The sequence below is a fragment of the Schistocerca cancellata genome, chromosome 11 (assembly GCF_023864275.1).
Source record: "Schistocerca cancellata isolate TAMUIC-IGC-003103 chromosome 11, iqSchCanc2.1, whole genome shotgun sequence".
Taxonomy (NCBI): domain Eukaryota; kingdom Metazoa; phylum Arthropoda; class Insecta; order Orthoptera; family Acrididae; genus Schistocerca; species Schistocerca cancellata.
In genome coordinates, this window is record NC_064636.1 from 39,982,731 (window position 1) to 40,010,449 (window position 27,719).

General features: G+C 42.7%; 1 protein-coding gene across 1 annotated transcript in view; it reads right to left on the reverse strand.

Moving 5' to 3' along the window:
- Positions 1-27,719, reverse strand: part of LOC126108160 (activated Cdc42 kinase-like) — a 323,364-nt gene that overhangs the window by 91,908 nt on the left and 203,737 nt on the right. Inside the window, exon 17 of the mRNA XM_049913403.1 lies at positions 22,861-23,058. Coding sequence (XP_049769360.1) covers positions 22,861-23,058 — 198 coding nt within the window. The remainder of the gene's footprint in view (positions 1-22,860; positions 23,059-27,719) is intronic.

A 27,719-nucleotide genomic window follows, 5' to 3' on the forward strand; every position in this document is an offset into this window, starting at 1 on the left:
ACCATTTGGCACTGAGCGACTACCACCCCTTTCTAGGAATGAATACACGGCTCACTACCCGACGCTTTGATACTGATGCCGAACTGTGTGCCAAAATAAACCAGTTGTTGCAACTTCAGCAGCAGATTTCTACAGAGACTGTGCCAAAAAACGTGTGCTACGGTACGATAAGTGCGTCAATTTCACTGGTGATTACATAGAAAAATAGCTAAACGAATACTGAATGTTTCTGATTGTGGAACTGTAAATTTGCTTGAATAAATAGGTGATACATTAATGCTTACTTTCAATCTGCACAATGGCAACCAGATATACTTAGGATATAACAAACCAAAAATAAAGGGTGTCCGAAAAGACCTTCCCTGATTACATGAATTGATAACTCAGGCTAGAAGTAAGACACAAATATGAAACTTGTGTCGAATTGTTTACAACTATCAAAGTTTTTTTCCTGTTTTAGGTTCACAGTACGCAAGTAGTGGATGAGGTGCAGTGCCCAAGAAGCCATGTTCACCAATCAGGAGAAGGCACAGTGTGTCCTGTGGTACCGTGAGACACGATCACCAATCACAGTGCAGACACACTTGCAGACAACATTTGGAAGGAATCCACCTGATGTCCAGAGCATTAAAGTCTGGTGTGAGAAGTTCAAGAACACAGGATCGGTTGCTGACCTTCCGAGGTCTGGTCGACTGAGAACCTCAGCAGACAGGGTGGAAGCTGTAAGGCAGTCTTTTCTGCGAAGTCCGAAGAAATCGGTGTGCAGGGCCTCACGCGAATTACAGGTGCCAAAAAGCTTTCTCCGTGACATTTTACACAAACGTTTATTGTTTCGTGCATAAAAAGTGCAAATCGTTCAGGCCTTGTTGTCCAATGACAGTACACGTCGATATGACTTTGCGGTCGAAATGCTATCGCGTATTGAGGACGATGACGGTTATCTCAGACGAATTGCCTTTTCCGACGAAGCGACCTTTTTTTGTCAGTGGAGTAGTGAATCGCCATAATGTGTGCATTTGGGGTTCACAACCCCCTGGCAAGGTCACGGAGTGCACCAGAGGCAGTCCAAAGGTGAATGTTTGGTGCGCGCTATTGCACGATCGAATTATCGGGCAATTCTTCTTCGCTGAGGCTACCGTCACATCTGCAGTGTATCTGGACATGTTGCAACCGTATGCTGTTCCTCAGCTGCTTCAGTATCACCACGATGTCTTGTTTTAGCAAGACGGTGCACCGCCTCATTGGGATTTGGACGTCCGTACCTATCTCGATATGATCTTTCCTTGGCGATGGATTGGTCGTGATGGGCCAAAGGTTTGGCCTCGACGCTCTCCTGACAAAACCCCATTAGACTTCTTTTTATGGGGTTATGTCAAGGACGAGGTCTACCGAACACGTATACCAGATCTTGAAACCTTGCGGCAACGGATAACCACAGTCGAATCGATCCCTCCAATGATGTTGGCTAATGTGTGGACGGAAATTGAATGTCGCCTAGATGTGCTACATGCTACCAAGGGTGCTCATGTGGAAGTTTACTGATGTATGAAAAAAACTTTGATAGTTTGGAAACAGTTACACACCAGTTGCATATTTGTATCTTACTTTAAGCCTGAGTTATCAATTTATGTAATCAGGGAAAGACTTTTCGGACACCCTGTATTTATGTTGAGGAACATGACAACTGACTTGATTGTTAGCTTTGTTTACAATTAACAAAAAAACTTCAATCCAGTTACATGGTAGGCTCTAACAAGTGAAGTGAGCAAATGAAATACAAGGGGCAGTCAAATGAAAACTGAACAATTGCCATGCACACACTGGTGTGACAAAAGCGGTATGCACATATCTAGATGGTGGTGGTATTGTATACACAAGGTATAAAAGGGCAGCCACTGTCATTTGTACTCATGTGAGTCACACGGAAAGGTTTCCGACAGGAATAACAGACTGAGTATGTAATGGTAGTCGGAGATAGATGCGTGGGACATTAGACTTCGGAAATCATTACGGAGTGCAATATTCTGAGATCCACTGTGTCAAGAGAGGGCTGAGAATACCGAATTTCAGGCATTACCCCTCAGCACGGACAATGCAGTAGCCAACAACCTTCACTTAATGACCTAGAGTGTCAGTGTCTGCGCAGAGTTGTCAGTGCTAATAGACAAGCAACACTTCGTGACACCGCCACACAGATCAATGTGGGACATACAACAAATGTATCAGTTTGGACTGTGGTGAAATTTGGTGTTAATGGGCTGTAGCAGCAGACGACTGACGCGAGTGCCTTTGCTAACAGCACGACATCGTCTGCAGCTCCTCTCCTCGGCTCGTGACCGTACCGTTTCGACCCTAGACGAAAACTGTGGCCTGGTCGTACGAGTCCCGATTTCAGTCGATTAAAGCTGACGGTAGGATTCAAGTACGGAGCAGACGTCATCGAGCCATCTACCCGAGTTGCCAACAAGATACTGTGCAAGGTGGTAGTTGCCCCATAATGGTGTAGGCTGTGTCTACATGGGGGACTGGGTCCTCTGGTACAACCAAGCTGATGATTGACTGGAAATGGTTATGTTCAGCTCCTTTTTTTTTTTTTTGGTGGTTTTAGGGCGCACAACTTCAATGGTCATTAGCGCCCTGACTACTCTAAGAATGCACCGCGAGGCACAAGTTGACAACAACTAAAAGGGAAAACACGATAAAAGACAGACTGACAGGCATAGGATTAAAAAACAACATCATCAAATGTCCTTAGCGAGGTTTGTCAAATTGATAAAACGAAGAACACAAGCAGCTGCTCGTGGGTCATCCGCTAAAATGGCATCGAAAGTATTTGGCAGGTTAAGATCGAGGCGCAGTGTGTTAAGATCTGGACAGGACATTAAAATGTGTCTAACCGTCAGCAAGTGCCCACACGGGCAGAACGGCGCCGGTGCAGCCGTCAGCAGATGGCGATGGCTGAACCGGCAGTGTCCAATTCTTAACCGGGCTAAAACGACCTCCTCCCACCGTGAAGGGCGTGAGGAGGACGTCCAAGCCACGGGAAGAGGTTTTAAGGCCCGAAGCTTGTTGTCGGTAAGTGCAGCCAAATCGGCATGCCACAGCGATAAGATGCGCCGACAAATGACCCTGCTAAAATCGGACGAAGGGACACAACAAGAAGCTGTCCGAGGCTGAAGGACCGCAGCCTTGGCCGCGGCATCTGCAGCTTCGTTCCCAGGGATACCGACACGGCCAGGAACCCACATAAAGCTAACCGGAGAACCGACGTCCACCAGCTGCCGAAGAGAGCGTCGGATCCGGTGTACGAAAGGGTGAACCGGGTACGGATCACTGAGGCTCTGGATGGCGCTCAGGGAATCTGAGCAGATGACATAAGCAGAATGTCGGTGGCGGCAGATGTAAAGAACAGCCTGGTAGAGGGCAAAGAGCTCAGCTGTGAAGACCGAACAATGGCCATGGAGCCGGTATTTGAAACTTTGTGCCCCGACAATAAAGGAACACCCGACCCCGTCATTGGTCTTAGAGCCATCTGTATAAATGAAAGTCATGTTGATGAACTTCGAACGAAGTTCCAAAAAACGGGAGTGGTAGACCGAAGTTCAGCTCCTTTGAGATCACTTTCAACTGTTCAAGGATTTCGTGTACCCAAACAATGGAATTTTGATGGATACAATGCACCGTATCACTGGGTCACAACTGTTTGCAATTTATTTGAACAGCACTCTGAAAAATATGAGCGAATGATTTGGTCATCCAGACAGCCCAACACGTAATTCGTCGAGCACATGTGGGACATAACAGAGGGATCAATTCGTGCGCAAATTCCTGCCCTGGCAACACTTTTGCAACTGTGGACGGCTACAGAGGCAGCGTGGTCCAATATTTGTGCAGGGGACTTGCAAGATCCCCTCACTTCTTCACTGTTACTGTTATTACTCAGCTTAGCCGCAAGTCCGTAGAGGGTGGTATACGTGACGTACAGTATAACTGGTGAGCATTTCCACCGGGAATTTGCGAGTGTAAGTCGGACCTTCCTCGATCCGCCTCGGTGGGCCGTCTCGTTGGATTTCCTCCTACCTGTGCGCGGTGCAGCTCTCGTAAATGTCGTCCCGTGCAGATTCTTCATTGGCGCACTGGATGTCTCTGTCGGTGGAAGCTAATTATCTGAAATTGCTGTGTATCAACTTTGGGGTATCTGTTTACCCGAAATTAACATCCAGAATGCCCTAATGTCACTTTTATTCCTATTAGATCAATAATGAAACACTCATGCCACAAACTACTCGTAACTGAGAGCACGGCTACCTTCAAACAAGACAGAAAGAGTTCTTAACACCGACTGCTGGCTTTGGTGCGCAGTCCGTATCTCTTACTAGTTTCGTCCCAGTTTGTGGATATCCGATCAAGTTCGTACTTACTAAGATACACATTTGTTAATGAACGGGTGTGAATTTTAATGAGGCAAACTTATGATAAATAGTTTAAAACATCCAGAGGCGCCTCCTAGTATCCGTGTTGTCATAAATGACTTTAATTATTAAATATAAATAAACAAAATCGGTGACTTTGGCACCAAGATGGCGGTACTTCTCGTCGTGTATATTTCCCAGGCTGATGCTTGTCACTACGATCCAGCGCCGAGCCCCACCCCACTGTGCGTGACATACGGTCGCTTCGTCACCTAGCTAGCCAGCGTGGGAAATGCTGTGCGACTCGTCGCTGGCTACGGGCTACAGCACTTCCTAACTATCGTGAATACATAAATAAGAGAGAATAATTTATTAAAACTGGTAAAACTGTCTTCCTCGCGTAAGAGGCACCTTACAGACTTCCAAAGACTTTTTGAGTCCACATAATGTAAAGTTGCTGCACTAAACTAGGCAAATCGAGATCCAGCACAATATTAGGATACATCCCACAACTTTTGCCACCTCAGTATTTAACCCACTGGGAGATGACATGATCAATTCCTGTTTTATAGAACGTGGTCCGCTGCTGATGGATCCACCATCACCTCACCTGACTGAAACAATGTGAACGCATGTCTCTCCAGGTTGTCACAAATGTGAAAATCACATAGTGAATGATTGGGCTGTATGTAGGATGTGCAATGTTTCCCAGTCAAATCACTGAAGTGTAGCCTTCGTCTTATTGGCAGTAAATCCCACATCTACCCGGATACAGAAATCTAAAGCCATTCGCACTAGTTCCGGTAAGATCACGATAACCTTCTCCTTCGACTGCAGGGGGCCCTCTGCTCGTCACATCAGTCGAGTGTAGAACCACAATCCATTGACAGGTGGCAGCCAGTCAAGGAAAATTTAGAGAATTAGTTTAAGAAATTTATTTCAAAGGCCCATTGGAATCTTTACAAGTTTTCTCCCAGAGTAATTTACGCCTTGTCTACATGACACAAGTCGCTTGCCTTTCAAAACTGAGGCACTTCTGTCCAGTTAAAGCTGCTGACAGGAGATGCCCTGAGCCCTCTGCTGAAACTGCTAGCAAATTCACTGATTTTAGCCAACAGCGTGCACGGGATACCGATCACGTGTGCGGATGCCGGAGTGTCCTGCGGGTCAGAACACCGTCGCCTCGCTCTCTCGGAATCCAGACTTCGAGCAGAGCAGACATCTTCTCGGAAGGCAGAGCCTCTGGCTCTGCTCTTTGTGGCCTGCCACCAACGTAAGTTAACATAAGCTGCTTCCCCTTCCAGTGCCCATTTTAATTAACTGTTTGACCTCCGAGACTGGCCTAAAACTGATAACTTCCAACCATAGGTGAGCCCTTTGTACTCCGTATATTGAAATATATCCTCTTTACTGTACTTAAATTCCTGTTTTGTCATTTAACGGCAGCCACCGATGACCACTATCAAATCCTGACCACTTGACCTCCTGCACACTGATGCCACGAAGCATATTTAACAACCTTCTTCCCCCTTACCTGCCATTTTATACATTGACACCCACCCCCAAACCATGTACTCTTTTACATTTGTTGTCAGAAGTGGGATGTAACAATTATATCCCCCCTTCCCGGCACGTACTCTTTTACACAATGCCGTAAATGTTATGTGCTGCAAAGTCAAAACGCCCAGGAATGCTGTCTGACAGAATGATACTGTTGCACCCCCCCCCCCCTCCCCCTTTCCCTCAATGTTGACCAGACAACTGCTTGGGAAACAATGCCACATCCTCTGTACAGTCCAGATGTTTTAAGGTGTGGTTTACACATCTTTGACGACCTGAAGGACGACACGCACCGACATCGCTATCTGCCAGAGGAGGAAGTGCGAGGATGGGCGCGGCATTAGAGCCATCTGTAGCTGATCGTGTTCGACAAAATGGGAATCGATCACCTCATCTCCTAGTGGGATAAATGACTTAACGCATGTGGGGATTACTTTTGAATGGAACCATTCCACGGTCAACTGGTGTTCAATTTTTATTTGACTACCCCTCATACCAATACTTATTGCAGTTGATAATGTTTACTGTAATGTCCAAAAACAGGAAGTAAGCGCAGCATCTAGTGGGGTAAGGGAAGCGCACTGACAGTGTGCACGCAGCAAATCCACAGCCTACACACAAGTTAGTGTGAGCGTGTGACTTCTGCAGGACTGTGGCCTGCACTCGCGCAGCTGTGTCACCAGGTGAGGTGGAATTGGTCATCTTCAGCAAATTGCACCAAGCTATACGGGGTGTTACAAAAAGGTACGGCCAAACTTTCAGCACACATTCCTCACACACGAATAAAGAAAAGATGTTATGTGGACATGTGTCCGCAAACACTTAATTTCCATGTTAGAGCTCATTTTAGTTTCGTCAATATGTACTGTACTTCCTCGATTCACCGCCAGTTGGCCCAATTGAAGGGAGGTGATGTTGACTTCAGTGCTTGTGTTGACATGCGACTCATTGCTCTACAGTACTAGCATCGAGCACGTCAGTGCGTAGCATCGACAGGTTAGAGTTCATCACGAACGTGGTTTTGCAGTCAGTGCAATGTTTACGAATTGGCAGATGCCCATTTGATGTACGGATTAGCACGGTGCAATAGCCGTGGCGCGGTACGTTTGTATCGAGACAGATTTCCAGAATGAAGGTCCCCCGACAGGAAGACATTCGAAGCATTTGATCGGCGTCTTAGGGAGCACGGAACATTCCAGCCTATGACTCGCGACTGGGGAAGACCTAGAATGACGAGGACACCTGCAATGGACGAGGCAATTCTTCGTGCAGTTGACGATAACCCTAATGTCAGCGTTAGAGAAGTTGCTGCTGTACAACATAACGTTGACCACGTCACTGTATGGAGAGTGCTACGGAAGAACCAGTTGTTTCCGTACCATGTACAGCGTGTGCAGGCACTATCAGCAGCTGATTGACCTCCAAGAGTACACTTCTGCGAATGGTTCATCCGACAATGTGTGAATCCTCATTTCAATCCAAATGTTCTCTTTACGGATGAAGCTTCATTCCAACGTGATCAAATTGTAAATTTTCACAATCGACATGTGTGGGCTGACGAGAATCCGCACGCAATTGTGCAATCACGTCATGAACACAGATTTTCTGTGAACGTTTGGGCAGGCATTGTTGGTGATGTCTCAATTGGGCCCCACGTTCTTCCACCTATGCTCAATGGAGCACGTTATCACGATTTCATATGGGATACTCTACCTGTGCTGTTTGAACATGTGCCTTTACAAGTACAACACAACATGTGGTTCGTGCACGATGGAACTCCTGCACATTTCAGTCGAAGTGTTCGTACGCTTCTCAACAACAGATTCGGTGACCGACGGATTGGTAGAGGCGGACCAATTCTGTGGCCTCCACGCTCTCCTGACCTCAACCGTCTTGACTTTCATTTATGGGGGCATTTGAAAGCTCTTGTCTACGCAACCCCGGTACCAAATGGGGAGACTCTTCTTGCTCCTATTGTGGACGGCTGTTATACAATACGCCATTCTCCAGGGCTGCATCGGCGCATCAGGGATTCCGTGCGACGGAGGGTGGATGCACATATCCTCGCTAACGGAGGACATTTTGAACATTTCCTGTAACAAAGTGTTTGAAGTCACGCTGGTACATTCTGTTACTGTGTGTTTCCATTCCACGATTAATGTGATTTGAAGAGAAGTGATAACATGAGCTCTAACATGGAAATTAAGCGTTTCCGGACACATGTCCACATAACATATTTTCTTTCTTTGTGTGTGAGGAATGTTTCCTGAAAGTTTGGCCATACCTTATTGTAACACCCTGTATACAGTGTATTCTCTCTCTCTGTCCCCCCCCCCTCTCTCTCTCTCTCTCTCTCTCTCTCTCTCTCTCTCTCTCTTTCTCTCTCTCTCTAGCACACTGCAGCAACACCTAGGCCACTGATAGGCTCTGCACCTGGAGGGCTCTACACCACATCATTTATTGTGTATAGTGCTGTAATCTATTTTTTATTTGCTTATTGACTTTCTGTGAATTATATAGATACTTCGTCTACAATGAGGTAGATTTGGCTCACATGTGCCTATGGAACCTGATGAATTGAAATAAGAATAAGACCACACAAAAAACTTCAAAACCGACATTTCCAATGTCCGAAAGTTACACGCACCTGCTGTTGCAGTAGGCTCTCACTTAAATTAGTACACAGCACATAATGTACAGCAAAAGCACATATTATTTTATTTAATTATGCGGATACATGCACAATTAGACATCACAGTCTGTAACCAAACAAATTAGATTATTTGCATAACAGAAATATAAGCTTTGCAAACCCATGTATACAAAACAACAACAATTATATCAGTGATCAGAAACATAAACATCCTTCAACATTAACAATTTCCAGTTACAAACTGCCAGAGAACAAAGTTAAAATGTAGCAAACCCTCATTTGCATTCGTAATAAATATTTTGATAATGATCCACTATAACCCAACTGAGTGGTGGCATTACTACTGAAAAACGTATCACTAACATTTATGTAATCTGCATTTCACTCCACAGTGTAAACTTTTACGTAGCACACATCCCACTTCAACAGCTCGATCAAATCGAAACAATTGTACAATTCTATGTACTGATCAGTCGCCTCTGTAAGAAGTGAAAGGAGATAGCATTACAGTGTGCCCTACCTATAAGGAAGAATTAGAGCTATTTATTAAGCAATTTTGGCCAACAGGCATTTGTAAAAGGAAAAGCAACTAACAGACACACACTGTCAGCCAGTCAGAATAATGGTATACAACAAATGAAGCACTCCACAGCTCTCAGAATACAGCTCTGTAACAACTGCAAGATAATTTTCACATGATCAGTTTTTACATCTATTAGAATTTTACAAAAGACATGATCTTTGCCTTTTTATGTATTTTCCACCAATACTCATGTTTCAATCCTAGGTCCTTATCAGGAGGTATATTGCAAGAACAGTGGTGCAAATCATACACACTGTATGAACTGAAGAAACATTTTTGCACAGGATCACCACTGGTGTCTCAAACTTGCATACCGTAGCACAGCATCTCAAAAATTTTGTTTAAAACACGTCTGACCTGCCTTTGCAGTATCTCGACATTGCTATCTGTATAAAAGAACACGTAAGTGGTAGACTATTATTACTTACACCAGAGTGACAGTATTATCAACTCCTGAGCAACTGCAGTAACTTCTGGCAGTCAAACTGTCAAACATATTTACAGGGTTGTTTACGCAAGTAAAAATATTCACTTCTTCCAGGAACATTTCTCAATGAACACTGACAGCTGGGCACTTTTGGACATAAGCTGTTTGCAGTACCTAGTAGGCAAAGACTACATACAATGTGCAACAATAAAGTAATGAGAATTATGTGGGAAAAAAAATGTTGCTTACCCTTTTAGTCAAGTTTAGTGTTGTCTCCTTCAAAGTAGTTCCCTTCTGATTGCACACACTTTTTCCAGCACTTCTGCCATTGATGGTAACATTTCTGGAACTCATCTTCTGTAATATCCTCCAAGACCCTCGTCACAGCTTTTTGGACATCTTGCGTTGTTTGAAATGGTGTCCCTTGACCGGCATTTTGACTCTTGGAAATAGAAAAAAGTCACACAGAGTGATATCTGGTGAATAAGGTGGCTGTGGTAGTACTGAAATTTGTTTTGAGGTTAAAAATTGCTGTACTGACAGAGCAGTATAGGCTGGCATGTTATTGTCATGCAGAATACAATTATCAGCAATGTTGGCACGGACAGGAAGAACTCTTTTACAAAGTCTTTCTAAAATTCCTTTGTAGTAATATTGGTTAACTGTTTGTCCAGGAGGCACCCACTCTTTATGAACAATTCTCTTGGAATCAAAGAAGCACATAAGCATACATTTCACTTTTGACTTTCACATGCGAGCTTTTTTAGTCTGGGTGATCCCTTTGAGCACCATTGCAAACTTTGGCGTTTTGTCTCTGGATCGTACTGAAAAAACCAACTTTCCTCACCAGTAATAACACGGCTCAACAATTCTGGATTGATTTCCCGTTTGCTCTAACAGATCGACTGCCACATTTTTCCGTGTTTCTCGCTGTTGTGGTGTGAGATTTTTGGAGACCATTTTTGCACAAATCTTTCTCATACCAAGATCTTCAGTTACTACTAGATGAATGGTTTCTCAATTGACATTTAGTTCTTCTGCAATCATTTTCAAGGATAATCTTTGATCAGATTGTATGAGTTCACACATCTTGGCCAACATCTGTCCGTGAGGTTGACCGTCACCCACTGCAGTCTTCATTTTCAACATTTGTTCTGCCTTCACTAAACATTTTATGCCAACGAAAAACTTGAGCTCTTGACATAACTTCCTCTCCAAAAGCCTTCTGAAGCTTACTGTAAGTTGTTGTCGTGTTTTCAATCAATTTAACGCAAAAAGAAATGGCACACCACTCCGCAATATTATGCGGTTCCATTTCCGTGACAAGAGACACAACACGTGTTAACTTATTACAGCACAACTCATGACTGAGCAGTTACATCAATGTGCCGCTTGGACTGGAAGCAGCTTATAGACCAAGGTCAAAGATATTGTGCCTATGCACGCCTGCACGGTTGCCACATCTTGCAAAGAAAATCAGTCTCACTACTTTATTGTCGAACCTCGTATACACATTAACATAAAAGCCTGTCACAGGTGACATCAAGGTCTTAATTTTGGCCGAAACAGCATTCCTGCACCTCACAGGGATTTTGTTTTAACTCACTGGAACAAGTCACCATTAAAATAGTACAAGTGTTAAATCACAACATAACTCTTAATTTACGATAATGATGGAAGCTGAAGAAATGAGTTAAAATTCGTGCCACGGACAGGATCTGAACCTAGGTCTCCTTGCTTACTAGGCAGGAATGCTAACCATTATACCACCACAGCTACGTTAGCCACAGTACTGTGGTAGTGTAATGGTTAGCACTCCTGTCTAGTAAGTGAAGAGACTCGGGTTCGAGTCCTGGCCGTGACACGAATTTTAATTGATTTCTTCAGCTTCCATCATTATCATAGACAACGATGAGACTCAAATGTCTCGAGGAAAAATAAATTATAAGATCTATACTATATAACTGTAATTTGTCATTGTGCCAGCACCACTGAATGTGACAACGGCAGACCACCTCGATGCAATAGGCAGCGGCATGGGAAGAGGTGCTGCGTGTGTATGCAGTGTACCTGGGTGTATAGAGTACCGACACTTGTTCCGAAGTTATGATCAGTACAAATTGGTAATCTTCATGTCGACTGTCTTTTGTTTATGACTGCCACCGACCTCAGGGCTCTTACAACACAACCAAGATAAGTTGAGCTTCATTCTGAAGTTTCAACTGGCCCATATCTTGACAGGTATTGCTTTCCATACATATTGTGCATAGAACTTTTCTCCTGGTGTTGATGAATATTATCTCCTTGCACCAAACCAAGTCTTATACTCATCAGAACAGTCGTTGGTGGCCACCCTCTAATTAATCAGTAAACTCATATTGCAGCCATTGTTCCTTTCTTTTTATACACACAAGGCTGGACCAACATGTAATAGAAGGTGTATGTGGTTCCTACAAGTTATCCCAGTCCCTTAGCTTGCAGCCTGAATGTACAAGATGACATTTTTATAGAAGGCACAATTGGACACTTCCTTGAAGCAATTTATAACAACTGAAGGTCTCTATCTAGTTACAACACAGCTGACCGTATGATTGACACATGCCAGAGAACGCGATTCACGTGAATACTTGATCATACTGTGCTATGAGAATTATGAGACAGTCAGACAGTGTTGCCAACTGCTTATATGAGGTGCAACAATAAAGTAATGAGACTGATTTTCTTTGCAAGATGTGGCAACCCTGTAGGCTTGCGTAGGCACAATATCTTTGACCTCGGTCTATAAGCTGCTTCTAGTCCAAGCGGCACATCGATGCAACTGCTCAGTCGTGAGGTGTGCTGTAATAAGTTAACACGTGTTCGTGTCTCTCGTCACAAAAATGAAACTGCATAATATTGCACAACGGTATGCCACTTCTTTTTGCATTAAATTGGGTAAAAACGTGACGAGAACTTACGGTAAGCTTCAGAAGGATTTTGGAGAGGTGGTTATGTCAAGAGCTCAAGTTTTTCATTGGAATGAAATGTTTAGTGAAGGCAGAACGAATGTTGAAGATGAAGACCGCAGTGGACGACCATCAACCTCACAGACAGATGTCAGCTTGCCCTGGTTGCGGGAACTCTTACGATCTGATCGAAGATTATCCGTGAAAATCATTGCAGAAGAACTGAACATCAATCGAGAAACGGTTTGTCTAATAATAACAGAAGATCTTGGTATGAGAAAGATTTGTGCAAAAACGGTCCCCAAAAATCTGTCAGTACAGCAATTTTCAACCTCAAAACAACTTTCAGTACTACCACAACCACCTTATTCACCAGATATTGCTCCATGTGACTTTTGTCTACTTAGAAGAGTCAAAAATGTGGTCAAGGGACATGATTTTTAAACAACACAGGATGTCCAAAAAGCTGTGACGAGGGTCTTGGAGGATATTACGGAAGATGAGTTCCAGAAATGTTACCATCAATGGCAGAAGCGCTGGAAAAAGTGTGTGCAATCAGAAGGGAACTACTTTGAAGGAGACAACACTAAACTTGACTAAAAGGGTAAGCAACTTTTTTTTTTCCCCACATCAGTCTCATTACCTTATTGTCGCACATCATATTTAGAGTTTAGTGAAAAAAGTAATGACAGGCAAAAAAAAAAAAAAAAATGGGGGGGGGGGGGGGGGGGGGGGGAAGTAATATAAGAATTTTGACAAGACTTTTGAACTCATTTGCATAATATTAGGAAAGTATAATCGAATTTGTTTTCACTGCATTTTGTGTGTTACACGGGAGTTATACCCACAGTCTTTGTTTATTGGATAGACTACACAACTTACATATAAGTGGGTCCAGTAGTGTAATGTTCACAAGGACTCTTAATGGACATGTGGAACAAGAGACGAACTGTTTTGTGTGCCTAAATAACACTGTGAATATATTGGTATTTTGCAATAGCCAGGCTTTATTACAGCTGCCCAGGCAAAGATGATAATGTCACTATGCAAGGGCATTCCAAGTTAAGACATTTGTGTTCCTGATAGAAGAATGTGAAGAGTATCTCAGACCTTTAAGGTCAACATTACATAGCCAAGAAAACATTCTAAGCTGAGAGTTTGAGAAGAGGGAGCAGTGGCCAGAAATTAATGTTTCAGGTGGTACACAGCCTCGAACGAGTGATACGTGCGAGTCAGCAGCACTGATGTCGGCACTGCTGCCTCAAAAAACGATACAGTGACGTGCGATGTGCCCACTGTTGAGCTTACTACAGCCTGCTGCTGGTGACTGGCTGTCAAAGACAGAGCGGTACTCGTTGCAGTAACTCGTGGACACAGATATAATGTATGGCTCAGTAGAATGTAATGCCCAGTAAGTCAAACTGATGTGCAGAGAAAAGTTCAACAAGAGGTGTCATCCTCAATGCACAAAATTTGTTGGCGTGGATGAAAACCTACGACACACTTGGCTGTTCGACACCCAGAAACCTGTTCCAGATGTTAGAGGCGCTCCAAAATTTTGCTTGCAATGAGGTCCACAACATGATAGTAATCTCTGGACTGGCTGTTGTAACTTCCATTATGTTTTTGTGAGGACCCCCCACTTCCAGTAGGCCATAAATAAGATAAATGTGCCTACAAAAAATTATTTTATTCCTAAAAGTTGGGGTAAAAGTTTACACCAATCATAGAACGTTAAAATGCAGCTCGGCTGCACAATTTTAAAACAGACAACGTAACGCCAAGTCTTTCTATAAAAACTCAGATGTAACATATGACTTGCAGGTATAGAATCACCGTATGAGAATCACTTGGTCTCGTGCGGTTTATTTTAAAGTCTGATCACCCAGCTGAATCAAGTTTTGACTGTAACCTGAAAACGGGAGGCATATCAGATGGACTAACAAGAGATACTGAACTTACACGGAGAAGGGCAGCACAAATGATTACAGGTTTGTTTGGTCCTTGGGAGAGTGTTACAGTAATGTTGAAGAAACTGAACCGCACACTTTTGGAGATAGACATAAACTACCCTGTGAAACTCTGCTAACAAAGTTTCAAGGACTGGCTTTAAATGATGACTCTAGGAATGTAATACAACCCCTACACAGTGCTCACACAGGCATCCTGAGGACAAGATCAGAATAATTACAGCACACACAGAGCCACTCAAACCGTCACTCTTCCGGCACTCCATACGTCAATGGAACGGGAAGTAATCTTAATAAATGGTACAATGGAATGTACCCTGTGCCATGCACTTTAAGCTGGTTTGCAGCGTATGGATGTAGATGTACATGTAGATGTACATATGAGGGTCATTCAATAAATAATGCTCCAAATTCATTAACAGACACAGGAAAATATCCTTTCAGGGGCTTCCAATCTGACATTTTTTCTTGATTTGAACAACTCTAACAGATGAAAGAGCTCTAGCGAACCATCAAAATGTCATCAATGTATTGTATTGTATTGTATTGTATGTTAACCGGGGCCCTAGAAACAACGGAGAGGCTCCGTCCTCGACGCGGCCACAGTGGTCCACAACCCCACGACGACTGCCGCAGTTCACTTCACGCCTCCGCCACCCCACAGCGAACCCAGGGTTATTGTGCGGTTCGGCTCCCGGTGCAACAAGTGAAAATGTGTACCAGGTCAGGATTCGAACCTGCGATCTCCTACTTATTAGGCAGTTGCGTTAACTACTGCACCATTCGGACACGGTGTTTAGCACGATTGTGCAGACCATCATTGCACACATCCTGATCGACCCACATTACCACCTAGCACCATCTACCCACAGTTCCCGTCCACGTCCCCCTCGCTCGCTACTTTGAGATTCCTGCTGGAGGTTGTACGTAATTGTGCATCCACATTGACTATGGTGGATTCATTTCCCATTAAGGGAAATCAATTATATGAATGCGTAGTGTCTGTTCTTTCAGACCACCTCAGTGCATATGCACAATTAAGTCCGACCTCCTGTGGGAATCTCAAAGTAGTGAGCACAGAGGACACGGACAGGGTCTGCGGACAGGTGGTGCCAAGTGGGAATGTGGGTCAGTCGAGAGGAATGCCAAGATGGTGCACACAGTTACGATAAACGCTGTGTCTGGGTGGTGTAATGGTTAATGCAACTGCCTAGTAAACAGGAGACCCAGGGTTCGAATCCTGGTCTGGCAAACATTTTCACTTGTCCCCACTCATTCTGCGTCAAGTTCTGATGCAGCTGACATCACCAGTTCCCTCACTTCACACTTCCCTTTCTCTCCCTCCACCTTCAATTTACATAACACGTATCACAGCTACGGCTTCCATGAACAACAGACACCACACATTCAAATAATTTATTCAGAGTCATATGTGAAGAGACAAACTCGTTAACCACTACCGACACATTCAGTCTGGCACAAATCCAAAAGATATGTTGCTCCAACACGACAATGTGCACAAGCAAACAAGTTTCAAAATCCAGGAACACATCACAAAACTGGTTTGGAGATCACTGCCTTATCCACCTATAGCCCAGACGTGGTGCTCTCGGGTATGTATTTGTTTGTGCCACTTACAGAGTCTTTATGTGGGCCACATACTGAAGATGATTAAAGTGGAAGTAGTGCATTGAAAACGTGGCTATAAGATCAGGACAGGAGCTTTCACCAACAGGAAATGTAAGCTCGTATACAACGTTAGCATAAGGTCAGACAAAATGAAGATGACTGTGTAGAAAAATAGTACATGTAAAAGAAATGTTGACCGATATCATCACCAGATTGTAACTCTTAACAATAGATGTGCCTTGAGAGTAAAAAGAAATGTGAAGGAACTTGTCAGGTGATACAGTACACTTGAAAATGGCTACACAGCTGAAATTGTGCAGTAGTGTAAAACACAAAATAAAAGGATATTCTAATGCAAGTTACGATAGCCAGTGCAGCATATTATTGTCATTTAAAAACTGATTCAGTTAGTTTTTATCAATGTGAAACCATAAAAAGTGAAATACACAGAACAAATTAACACTAGGTATAAATCTAATTCTGTACATTATGAACAGGGGAAACCTGTGATGAAAGTTTGCACCCTGCCCATAAAGCTCTGCTATCATTTCAAAAAATCATAATTTGGAAACTATTGCAGAGGATTGTGATTTGCTGTAAAATGTTTAGCAGCTCTCAATCATGTTTTTCTTAGTGTTCTTGTCACAGATTTTACTCTGGATGTATCAAAATGGCAACAGACCAGGAGACGGTGCAATGTGTTGTCTGGTATGCAGAATCTAGCTCTGTGACAGCATTTGATGGCAGAAAGGAAGGGCATCACTGGCAAAAACGAACATAATGGGGTGGTTAAATTTTTTTATAGAGACAGGTAGTGCCAAAGGCACAGATAGGGCGCAAGCTGCATTTCAATACAGTCCCAAGATATTAATTCGATGTGCATTGAGTGAACTGCAGAAAGCAAGATCAATTGTATGTAAAGTGTTACATAATAAGCAGTTACACCTTAATGCATACAAAGTGCTAATGGTACAAGCAAAGCAGTGAAATAATTGCCCTCTATGGTACACATTTGTGTGTTCTGTGCTGGCCTCCATAGAAGCGGATGACGACTATGTGAAAAAGTGCCCGCGTTCAGCTGAAGTAACGTTCCACATTTCTCGACACCTGAATCACTACATTAAGATCTGTGGCTCGAAAAACCCACACGAGAGATGTGAACACATCTGTGGTAGCCTGAAGCTTAACTTTTGTTGTGTTCTAGTGCACAATAGGGTGACAGGCCCATTTATTTTTCTCCTGAGAAAATTCCTATTATCACAGATCGAAAAGCTGCAGCCGTTTGTCATCTCGCAGCACGATGATGCACCCCCGCATCAGAGACTGAATGTGCCCACATGCCAAATTTCTGAGAGGTGGACAGGTTACAATTGCTCCACAGCACAACCCCATCTCTCCCAACACTGAACAATTAAACTTTTTTTTGTGGGTTAAGTCAAAGGTTGTATGTACACAACAACAGTCAATGACATTGCTCTCATTAGTACACGAACTGATGCGGCAATCAGAACTGTTGCTGCTGTAATACTGACACTTACACGGGCAGAACTCTAATACTGTGTCACGATGTTATACCAGCAATGAGAGGGGCACACACTGAAGTTTTGTCAAAAAACTACGAGATCTGTTAAATATTTTATTACAAACTTCAATGCTCTAACTCTAATAGTTTCAAAGTTGTAATCTTATGAAATAGTAATGGGACTTTACGGGCACCCGGTACCGTGTAGTCTCGACATCAGTAAAGTGTAATGAAGCCGGTGACAGAACTCCGAAAATTTAATTTAAAATGTAGGAAATTATTTTTGCACCCTTTCCCTAATAAGCTGGCTCAATCTATTATACGTGTTCTGTTGACCTCTTCTAGTGAGTTTGCATGAGGTATACAATGGAGGCACACAGTACATCAAAGCAGAAAATTATAGGAGACAGGGTCTGCAGACAAATTGTGAGCTAGAAGAGGCAGGCTACTCAATGATGACAAAAATATCAAACTGCTCATAGGTGATATAGTGTGTGTGTCAGTGACTGCATGTAAAACTCTTCTACTGTGTGATTTAATCAGCAATCTACTTTCCTCCAGGCTTCACTATAAAACTGATTGAAAACTGGACTATTTCAGTAGCTATTAACATGATGGATTGCCCCCCCCCCCTTTCTCACCCCACTCTATGCCCCACCGACCAGCTGCTCTTGCGAAAGAAGTTTATAGGAAAGGCGACACGACTGACACGACGTAGTACAGAAGAGAACACGCAAGCACAATCCTTTTGTCGGCAGCTGACAGATTTGCAGAAACAGTAAGCACAGGTGCAAATTCACTTTATAGCTTCTTGCCAAACTTACATGCTCCGAATCTTTGCTTTTGGAGTCGTCCGAAGAAGACTGCTCCGACGGTACCTTCACAAAACCGTGCATCGTGTCAGACAGGGCAGCGCAAATGCTAACCACTCTGCATCATCATACTAGCATTAAATCTAATGAGAATAACAAAAAACAACAAAAAACATAACACTCGATAAGAACGGCAGTCTGGCATCACACGAGAGTCTGCGATTGTAAATACGTAATTTAATCGATCGGTAGCAAATTTCTCGACCTAGCTAGCTGTCGCCAACACATTGGAAATGGAGAACGAGAAAAAGTACAGTTCGATTCCACATCCCGTGCACAGTACACTCGTTACAAAATGAGCAACAGCTACGGATTAGTAGCAGCCTCGTCAAAGGAACAATCACAGCATTCACCTTAAAGGCTCAGTCAAACAGGGAGTGAGCAGCCTGGCGCAGTCTCCGCGTGGCACCGTCCCAGTCAAAATGGGAGGTGAGCCCCTACACTAGACTACTGTCACCCACGGCAGTGAGGCTGGCATTTGACAGTATTCTAAATGGCACGTGGCGAGTGAGTGTGAAAAATGCCAGAAGAAATGAAATGCTTTCATCAATCTGGTGTGTGTAAATGTATTTTTGTACTATACGAGCCACACCGAATACAAAAACTCATCGAAACAGGCTCAGTGTGGAAAGAAATACGATGGTGAGTCAAATGAAAACCTTAAATATTTTTTTAAATATTATTTATTGTGCAGCAGTGGTACAAAGCTGTATCACTTTTCAACGTAATCTCCCCCACGCTTAATGCAAGTCCTACAGCACTTACAAAGTGCATAAATTCCTTTAGAAAAAAATTCTTTTGGTAGTCTGCGCAAGCACTCGTGCACCGCGTGGCGTACCTCTTCATCAGAACTGAACTTCTTTCCTCCCATTGCGTCTCTGAGTGGTCCAGACAAATGGAAATCACTCTGCCTTGCAAAAGTGACAGCAAAAAATGTGAGAGGCTGTCAAAATAATTAAGTGCCCTAACAGAACAAACAAGCACAGCCACAATTTGCCGATAGCCCTGATTCTGGAGATGCTACTCCAGTAGACTGCGTGTGTTTACCAGCCAGCGGCTCCACATGACCCCAGTTCAATGCTATAATCAGGCGGCTGCAAGAGAACTGCCGTGCAGCACCGCTTCGGTACTGCCTAGCAAATACCTGCCCGAGTAACACCCTATGTCATCCCAGAATGTGATATCAGTAGTGACCTGAAATGTCTTTTTCCAAAGCTGTTTCACAGAGGCAGACTGCACTGTAGTTCCTTCTCTAGATTGTCGCACAGATGACAAAATAGTAGATATTGAAATAGATGACAGAGGGATAGAAAAACAATTAAAATTGCTCAAAAGAGGAAAGGCCACTGGGCCTGATGGGATACCAGTTCGATTTTACACAGAGTACGCGAAGCAACTTGCCCCTCTTCTTGCAGCGGTGTACCGTAGGTCTCTAGAAGAGCGTAGCATTCCAAAGGATTGGAAAAGGGCAATGGTCATCCCCGTTTTCAAGAAGGGACGTTGAACAGATGTGCAGAACTATAGACCCATATCTCTAAAGTCGATCAGTTGTAGAATTTTGGAACACGTATTAAGTTCGAGTATAATGACTCTTCTCGAGACCAGAAATCTACTCTGTAGGTCAGCACGGGTTTCAAAAAGACGATCGTGTGAAACCCAGCTCGCGCTATTCCTCCAGGAGTCTCAGAGGGCCATAGACACGGGTTCCGCATGGCGTTGGATACAGTTCCCCACAGTCGTTTAATGAACAAAGTAAGAGCATATGGACTATCAGACAAATTGTGTGACTGGATTGAAGAGCTCCTAGATAACAGAACGCAGCACGTCTTTCTCAATGGAGAGAAGTCTTCCGAACTAAGAGTGATTTCAGGTGTGCCGCAGGGAAGTGTCATAGGACCATTGCTATTCACAATTTACATAAATGACCTTGTGGATAACATCGGAAGTTCACTGAGGCTTTTTGCGGATGATGCTGTGGTATATCGAGAGGTTGTAACAATGGAAAATTAAACTGAAATGGATCTGCAGCGAATTGACACATGGTGCAGGGAATGGCAATTGAATCTCAATGTAGACAAGTGTAATGCGCTGCAAATACATAGAAAGAAAGATCCTTTATCATTTAGCTACAATATAGCAGGTCAGCAACTGGAAGCAGTTAATTCCATAAATTATATGGGAGTACGCATTAGGAGTGAATGGAATGATCATATAAAGTTGATCGTCGGTAAAGCAGATGCTAGACTGAGATTCACTGGAAGAATCCTAAGTAAATGCAATCCGAAAACAAAGGAAGTAGGTTACAGTACGCTTGTTCGCCCACTGCTTGGATACTGCTCAGCAGTGTGGGATCCGAACCAGATAGGGTTGACAAAAGAGAGAGAGAAGATCCAACGGAGAGCTGCGTGCTTCGTTACAGGATCATTTAGTAATTGCGAAAGCGTTAAGGAGATGATAGATAAACTCCAGTGGAAGACTGTGCAAGAGAGATGCTCATTAGCTCAGTACCGGCTTTTGCTGAAGTTTCGAGAACATACCTTCACCAAGAAGTCAAGCAGTATATTGCTCCCTCCTATGTATATCTCGCGAAGAGACCATGAGGATAAAATCAGAGAGATTAGAGCCCACACAGAGGCATACAGACAATCCTTCTTCCCACGAACAATACGAGACTGGAATAGGAAGGAGAACCGATAGAGATACTCAAGGTACCCTCCACCACACACCGTCAGGTGGCTTGCGGAGAATGGATGTGGAAGTAGATGTGGATGTAGATGTAGATGTAGATGTAGACCTGACAAAAGAAATACAACAGTACAAGTAAAGACTGTCTCCAGAATCTACCACTCCATTGCGTTGAAGAAGATTTCTGAAAATATGGTCGAAATGTTGATACTTTAGTTGCTTATAGAGCTCGTGTTAACATTTTAAACTTTTCAAAAGATGTACAAAAATATCTGAAGAAGTGGTCTTCACAAGACTGTAGTTCCCTGCAAAGATAGTGAAATTCATAATAGTCTTCTCTTTTACTATTAATGTAATATAATTACGATTTTAATTTCCTCAAAGGAAACAATTAACTCGCAACGAATGCCTCAGGCAGCTGCATCACTGCGTGTGCTCACACTCTGTTTGACTGAGCCTTAAATGATACGGGGAAGCCAGGAAAGATAAAAACCAGGACAACCGTACAATGATCTGACCACACAGTCTGTTTCAAAATATCAAATTTCATTTTGGAGTGCACCCGTATAAACTGTGTCTTTTGCAACATCACAGTGGCACTCTACCACACATTCAGACTTTGGCAGCAGTTACTAGCAGGCCGGTCATTACAAACATACTGCTCAGCACAGTGTGTTGAATATACAAAACAGTCTGTTTCACACTTTGCGCTACTGGGACTTTGTGATTAGGCAAGCAGTGGAAATGTGTGCCAACTTCAATTAAGACATTGGCTATACACTTTTGTAATACACAGAATTGGGCATTCACAAAAGAGAGATCACAGATAAAGACTTCACACTGTTTACCAACCGATACAATTGGCAGTGCCACAAGTGAGGCCGGAGAGTGAGCATAAACAATCCACGCCCCAGAGGGTGTCACCTCAGAACTTGGCATATCTGTGATGTCACTCTGACATTACCTAGCCAGAATGAGATTTTCACTCTGCAGCGGAGTGTGCTCTGATATGAAACTTCCTGGCAGATTAAAACTGTGTGCCGGACCAAGACTGGCAGAAGTAAAGCTGTGAGGACGGGGCGTGAGTCGTGCTCGGGTAGCTCAGTTGGTAGAGCACTTGCCCGCGAAGGCAAAGGTCCCGAGTTCGAGTCTCGGTCTGGCACACAGTTTTAAACTGCCAGGAAGTTTCATTACCTAGCCAGTTTGATGCCATCCTCCGACTTTAAGAGTGACGGCCTCACCAGTATCACAACAGTCCTGATACCAATGTAGACAATCGTCAAAAAATCTGGACTTTATCAGAATCTGATGTAACGAGTTAATTGAGAAGTTTTTAGCTGCACAGCTGAGTGACATCGTGATGCTGACGAAAGGAATTGGCAATTTCTGGAGTAGAACTCCAGAGAGAAATTTGATATTCTGAAACAAGTCACGAAAGAAAAGTAAGTTCTCCATAATCAATTTTCTTTATCCGTTCAATATAGACATTTGGAACCCTCGAAGGAAGTACGTGAAAGCCGAATACTGCCATCCTCCACTTTCACGGAATATAGGAGACACGTAGGGATATACTGTGGAATTCCTGAAAGGAGTCGCACTCACCTGAATGTCCGGGATGGACGCCGCCTCCTCGGAGAAGGTGCGCCGCACCTCGTGACGGCGGCCACGCCCCGTCGTGCCGGTACCGCCGCCATCACCCCCGCCGCCACCGGACAGGGAGGAGGCGGAGGGGGCAGGGAAGCGGAACGAAAATTTGCGTCGCCCTCCAGCCGGAGTGTGGGGTGACTCCGGGGGGCTCCCCTGCGACACGAGACCAGGTCACGTCGGTAAAATACTGGAACTTCGCGGTATGAACAGCTCTATCTTAATTTCGAACTCGCAGAGTAAAATTGTGTGCCAGAATGGGAGTCAAACCCGAAAGCTCACCTTACATTGTCACATTAACTGGTGAAGATTTCGGAAAATTTCTAAGGTGAAAATACTACATATTTCTTACCTTGGGCTGTATAACTTGCAGCAGCTGATTTTAAACTTACCACTGAATTAGATTAAATTGTATGAAAATGGTATCTGTTCTTACTGACATGTCCGAAAGAACAGATACTGTTGGTGATTTCGCAGCTCTCGAAGAATGAAGTTACAGAGAAATTCAGACATTTAGCTGCTTACAGGCATCGATAAATATCGACGGGGCGGGACTCGAACCCGGAACCTTCCGCTTACGTGGCAGACGCTCTATCCGTCCGAGCCGTCGCGGACACAGACGATAGTGCCCCTGCATGGACTTCTCTCTCGCACACTCCCCGTTGTAATGGTACTTGAATTACATAACCGTTACGGCACCTCAACTCGACCTCTCGAAACCAGTAATATTCTACTGTGTTTCTATTAACTACTTAACATATTTTTGAGACAACGTTCAGATTTGATTTCATTAATGTAGGGGTACTTTGATATATCGATGTGTTTATACTGCAATGATATTATTCATATGTGTATTCTTTCTTTTGTCACTATGATCTTTGACGTACTTGTAACTCTTGATTTTTGGGCGCGTAAGCGATTATCAAAGTTAGAGAGTCGGACCTTGTAAAAGTCAAGTCTTGGACGTCATGTTGGAAAGACGCATATTGTAGTCAGCTTATAAAATGTGAACTTTAACATGAGGAAGATGTTTCAAGTATGTTTTGTATTGTGCAGTAATGTTTTGTGTGTTACATGATACTGCAACAAAATAAAATGCAATAAAAAGGAAGTGTAACTTAAATTCGGAGTGCTGATTATTTTTTTAGCATCACCATTGTGCTAACTTTCAAAGGTTTAATCTTCAAGAATGGTTTCTGAAACACATTTATAAAACTTTTGAATATAGCAGAATAAAACCTAGGCCTCTTTGCATCCGAGCTTGGAATCATCACCACCTAGATTTTCGACGACTGAGCCACGATTTTACAACGAGACCAGCGTGGGAAACACGAAAAGATCAGTGCCTACTTTATTCATTATTACATGAAATGACTTTATTAACTGTGCTCTAATCACACCTGCCACATAATAACTTTGTTGTTGCCCGAAAATGCAGTTACTAGCAGCGTGAGCAACACCACAATTCATTATTGTTTGTTGTGGTAGGGTTGTTAGACCGTGACACCCACATTTCCAACTTACTGTCCACACACTAAATTTGTAGTGCCCCTGCCCACTATACTCATTACTCACGGCAGTCAATCTACGGATTCACATAAGAGTTCAGACAATGCGAGTGCATCCGCACTGAAGAAGATCATTGGCCGGTAAGACTTATCCGTATGAAGATGTGGGCAGGGGCATTACAAATGCAGTGTGTGGACAGTAAGTTGGACACGCAGGTCTCATGGGGAGCGTGACAGATTTAAGTCCCTGCAGGTCTACCACAACAAAGGTCAAAAATTAATAATGATTGTGGTGTTGTTCACGCTGCTAAATACTGCATTTTTGGGCAACAACAAAGTTGTATTATGTGGCAGGTGTCATTAGAGCACAGTTAATAAAGTCATCTCATGTAATAATGAATAAACTAGGTACTCATCTTTTCGTGTTTCCCACACTGGTCTCGTTGTAAAATCGTGGCTCAATCGTCAAAAATCTAGGTGGTGACGATTCCAAGCGTGGATGCAAAGAGGCCTAGGTTTTATCCTGCTATATTCAAAAGTTTTATAGATGTGTTTCGCAAACCATCCTTGAAGATTAAACCTTTGAAAGTTTGCACAATGGTGACGTAGAAAAAGTAATCAGCACTCCGAATTTAAGTTACACTTCTTTTTTATTGTTTTGTTGCAGTATCACGTAACACACAAAACATCACTGCACAATACAAAACATACTTGAAAACATCTTCCTCACTGTTAAAGTTCACATTTTATAAGCTGACTACAATATGCGTCTTTCCAACATGATGTCCAAGACTTGACTTTTTCAAGGTCTGACATTCTAACTAACTAACTAACTAACTAATAATCGCTTATGCGCCCAAAAATCAGAGTTAGAAGTACGTCAGAGATCATAGTGACAAAAGAAAAAATATACATAAAAATAATATCATTGCAATACAAACATATCGATGTATCAAAGTACCTCTACATTAATGAAATCAAATATGAATGTTGTCTCAGAAATATGTCAACTACTTTACAGAAACATAGTAGAATATTGCTGGTATTGAGAGGTTGAACTGAGGTGCCGTAATGGTTACGTAATTCAAGTACCGTTACAACGGGCCACTATCCTCTGTGTCCTCGATGGCTCAGACGGATAGTGTGTCTGCCATATAAGCGGGAGGGCTGGGGTTCGAATCCCGGTTGGAGCACACATTTTTATCAACTCCTGTAAGTAGTTAAAGGTCTGAATTTCATTGTAATTTCAGATTAGATTATACACACTTTTCATTCAGTAAGCCTGCAGTGATGAGATTCTGGGCAATGTGAAACATATCATAAAAACCAAAATATCTGGAACATATTTATAAAGAATCTGATAATCTGAATTCCTTAAACAGCAGCAACAGTTTCTCTGAAGGATGATCTGCAGTTCCTATAGGCAGCTATTCTTCCTCTCAAAATTCTGAAACAGGCTCAAAAGATACACCTGTATTCTTTGAGGCATACGTGGAACAACTGCACTAATGAACAATTTCAATACGTCCACACAGCCACCTGTTCCCTCTTTATACAGCGCTTGCAAGTTGCACTAGTGGCACCTGAGCTGAAATGCTAGTCACGGAGATGTCTCATTGCTGCAAATCTCATCTGACTTGGACGCTTCCTTCAGGTGTTGCACTTTGGATGGCCAACACTGTATAAACACACACTATGTGATCAATCATATCCGGACACCCCAAAAACATACGTTTTTCATATTAGGTGCAGTTTGCTGCCACCTACTGCCAGGTACTCCGTATCAGCGACCTCAGTAGTAACTACCGCCCAATCTCTCTTCTGACAGCTCTATCAAATATTTTTTGAGAAAGTAATGTACTCAAGAGTAACCTCCCATATTTGTAAAAATAAAGTACTAACAAAATGTCAGTTTGGTTTTCAAAAAGGCTTTTCATCAGAAAATGCTATATACGCTTTCACTGATCAAATATTAAATGCTCTGAATAACCGGGTATCACCCAATGGTATTTTTTGTGATCTCTCAAAGGCCTTTGATTGTGTAAATCATGGAATTGTTTTAGATAAACTAAATCATTATGGTTTGAGTGGGGCAGTGCACAAATGGTTTAATTCATACTTAATTGGAAGAATGCAGAAAGTTGAAATAAGTGGTTCATGTAATGTTAAAACAACAGCTGATTCCTCAAACTGGGGGCTATCAAGTACGGGGTCCCACAGGCTTCGGTCTTAGGTCCTTTACTGTTCTTGATATACATTAATGACTTACCATTCCACAGTGATGAAGATGCAAAGTTAGTTCTTTTTGCTGATGACACAAGTATAGTAATAACATCCAAAAACCAAGAACTAAGTGATGTAATTGTGAATGATGTTTTGCACAAAATTATTAAGTGGTTCTCAGCAAAACGGACTCTCTTTAAATTTTGATAAAACACAGTATATACAGTTCCATACAGTAAATGGCACAACTCCAGTAATAAATATAAGACTTTGAACAGAAGTCTGTAGCTACGGTAGAATTTTCAAAATTCTTAGGTGTGTCCATTGATGAGAGGTTAAACTGGAAGCAACACATTGATGATCTGCTGAAACGTCTGAGTTCAGATACGTATGCTATTAGGGTTATTGCAAATTTTGGTGATAAGAATCTCAGTAAATTAGCTTACTATGCCTACTTTCATTCACTGCTTTCGTATGGTATCATATTCTGGGGTAATTCATCGTTGAGTAGAAAAGTATTCATTGCTCAAAAATTTGTAATCAGAATAATTGCTGGAGCCCACTCACGGTCATCTTGCAGACATCTATTTAAGGATCTAGGGATCCTCACAGTATATATATTCACTTATGAAATTTGTTGTTAATAATCCAACCCAGTTCAAAAGTAATAGCATTGTGCATAGCTATAACACCAGGAGAAAGGATGATCTTCACTATGCAGGGTTAAATCTGACTTTGGCACAGAAAGTGGTAAATTATGCTGCCACAAAAGTCTTTGGTCACCTACCAAGCAGCATCAAAAGCCTGACAGATAGCCAACTAACATTTAAAAATAAATTAAAAGAATTTCTAGATGACAACTCCTTCTACTCATTGGCTGAATTTTTAGATATAAATTAAGGGGACAAAAAAAATTAAACATTAGTGTCATGCAATAGTTTGTGTAATGTAATATCTTGTACAGACATCTTTTATTAACCTGACACGTTCCACATCATTACGAAGTGTCGTATTCATGATCTATGGAACAAGTATTAATCTAATCTAATCTAATCTAATCAGACATAGTAAGAAAGCAGAATGGAG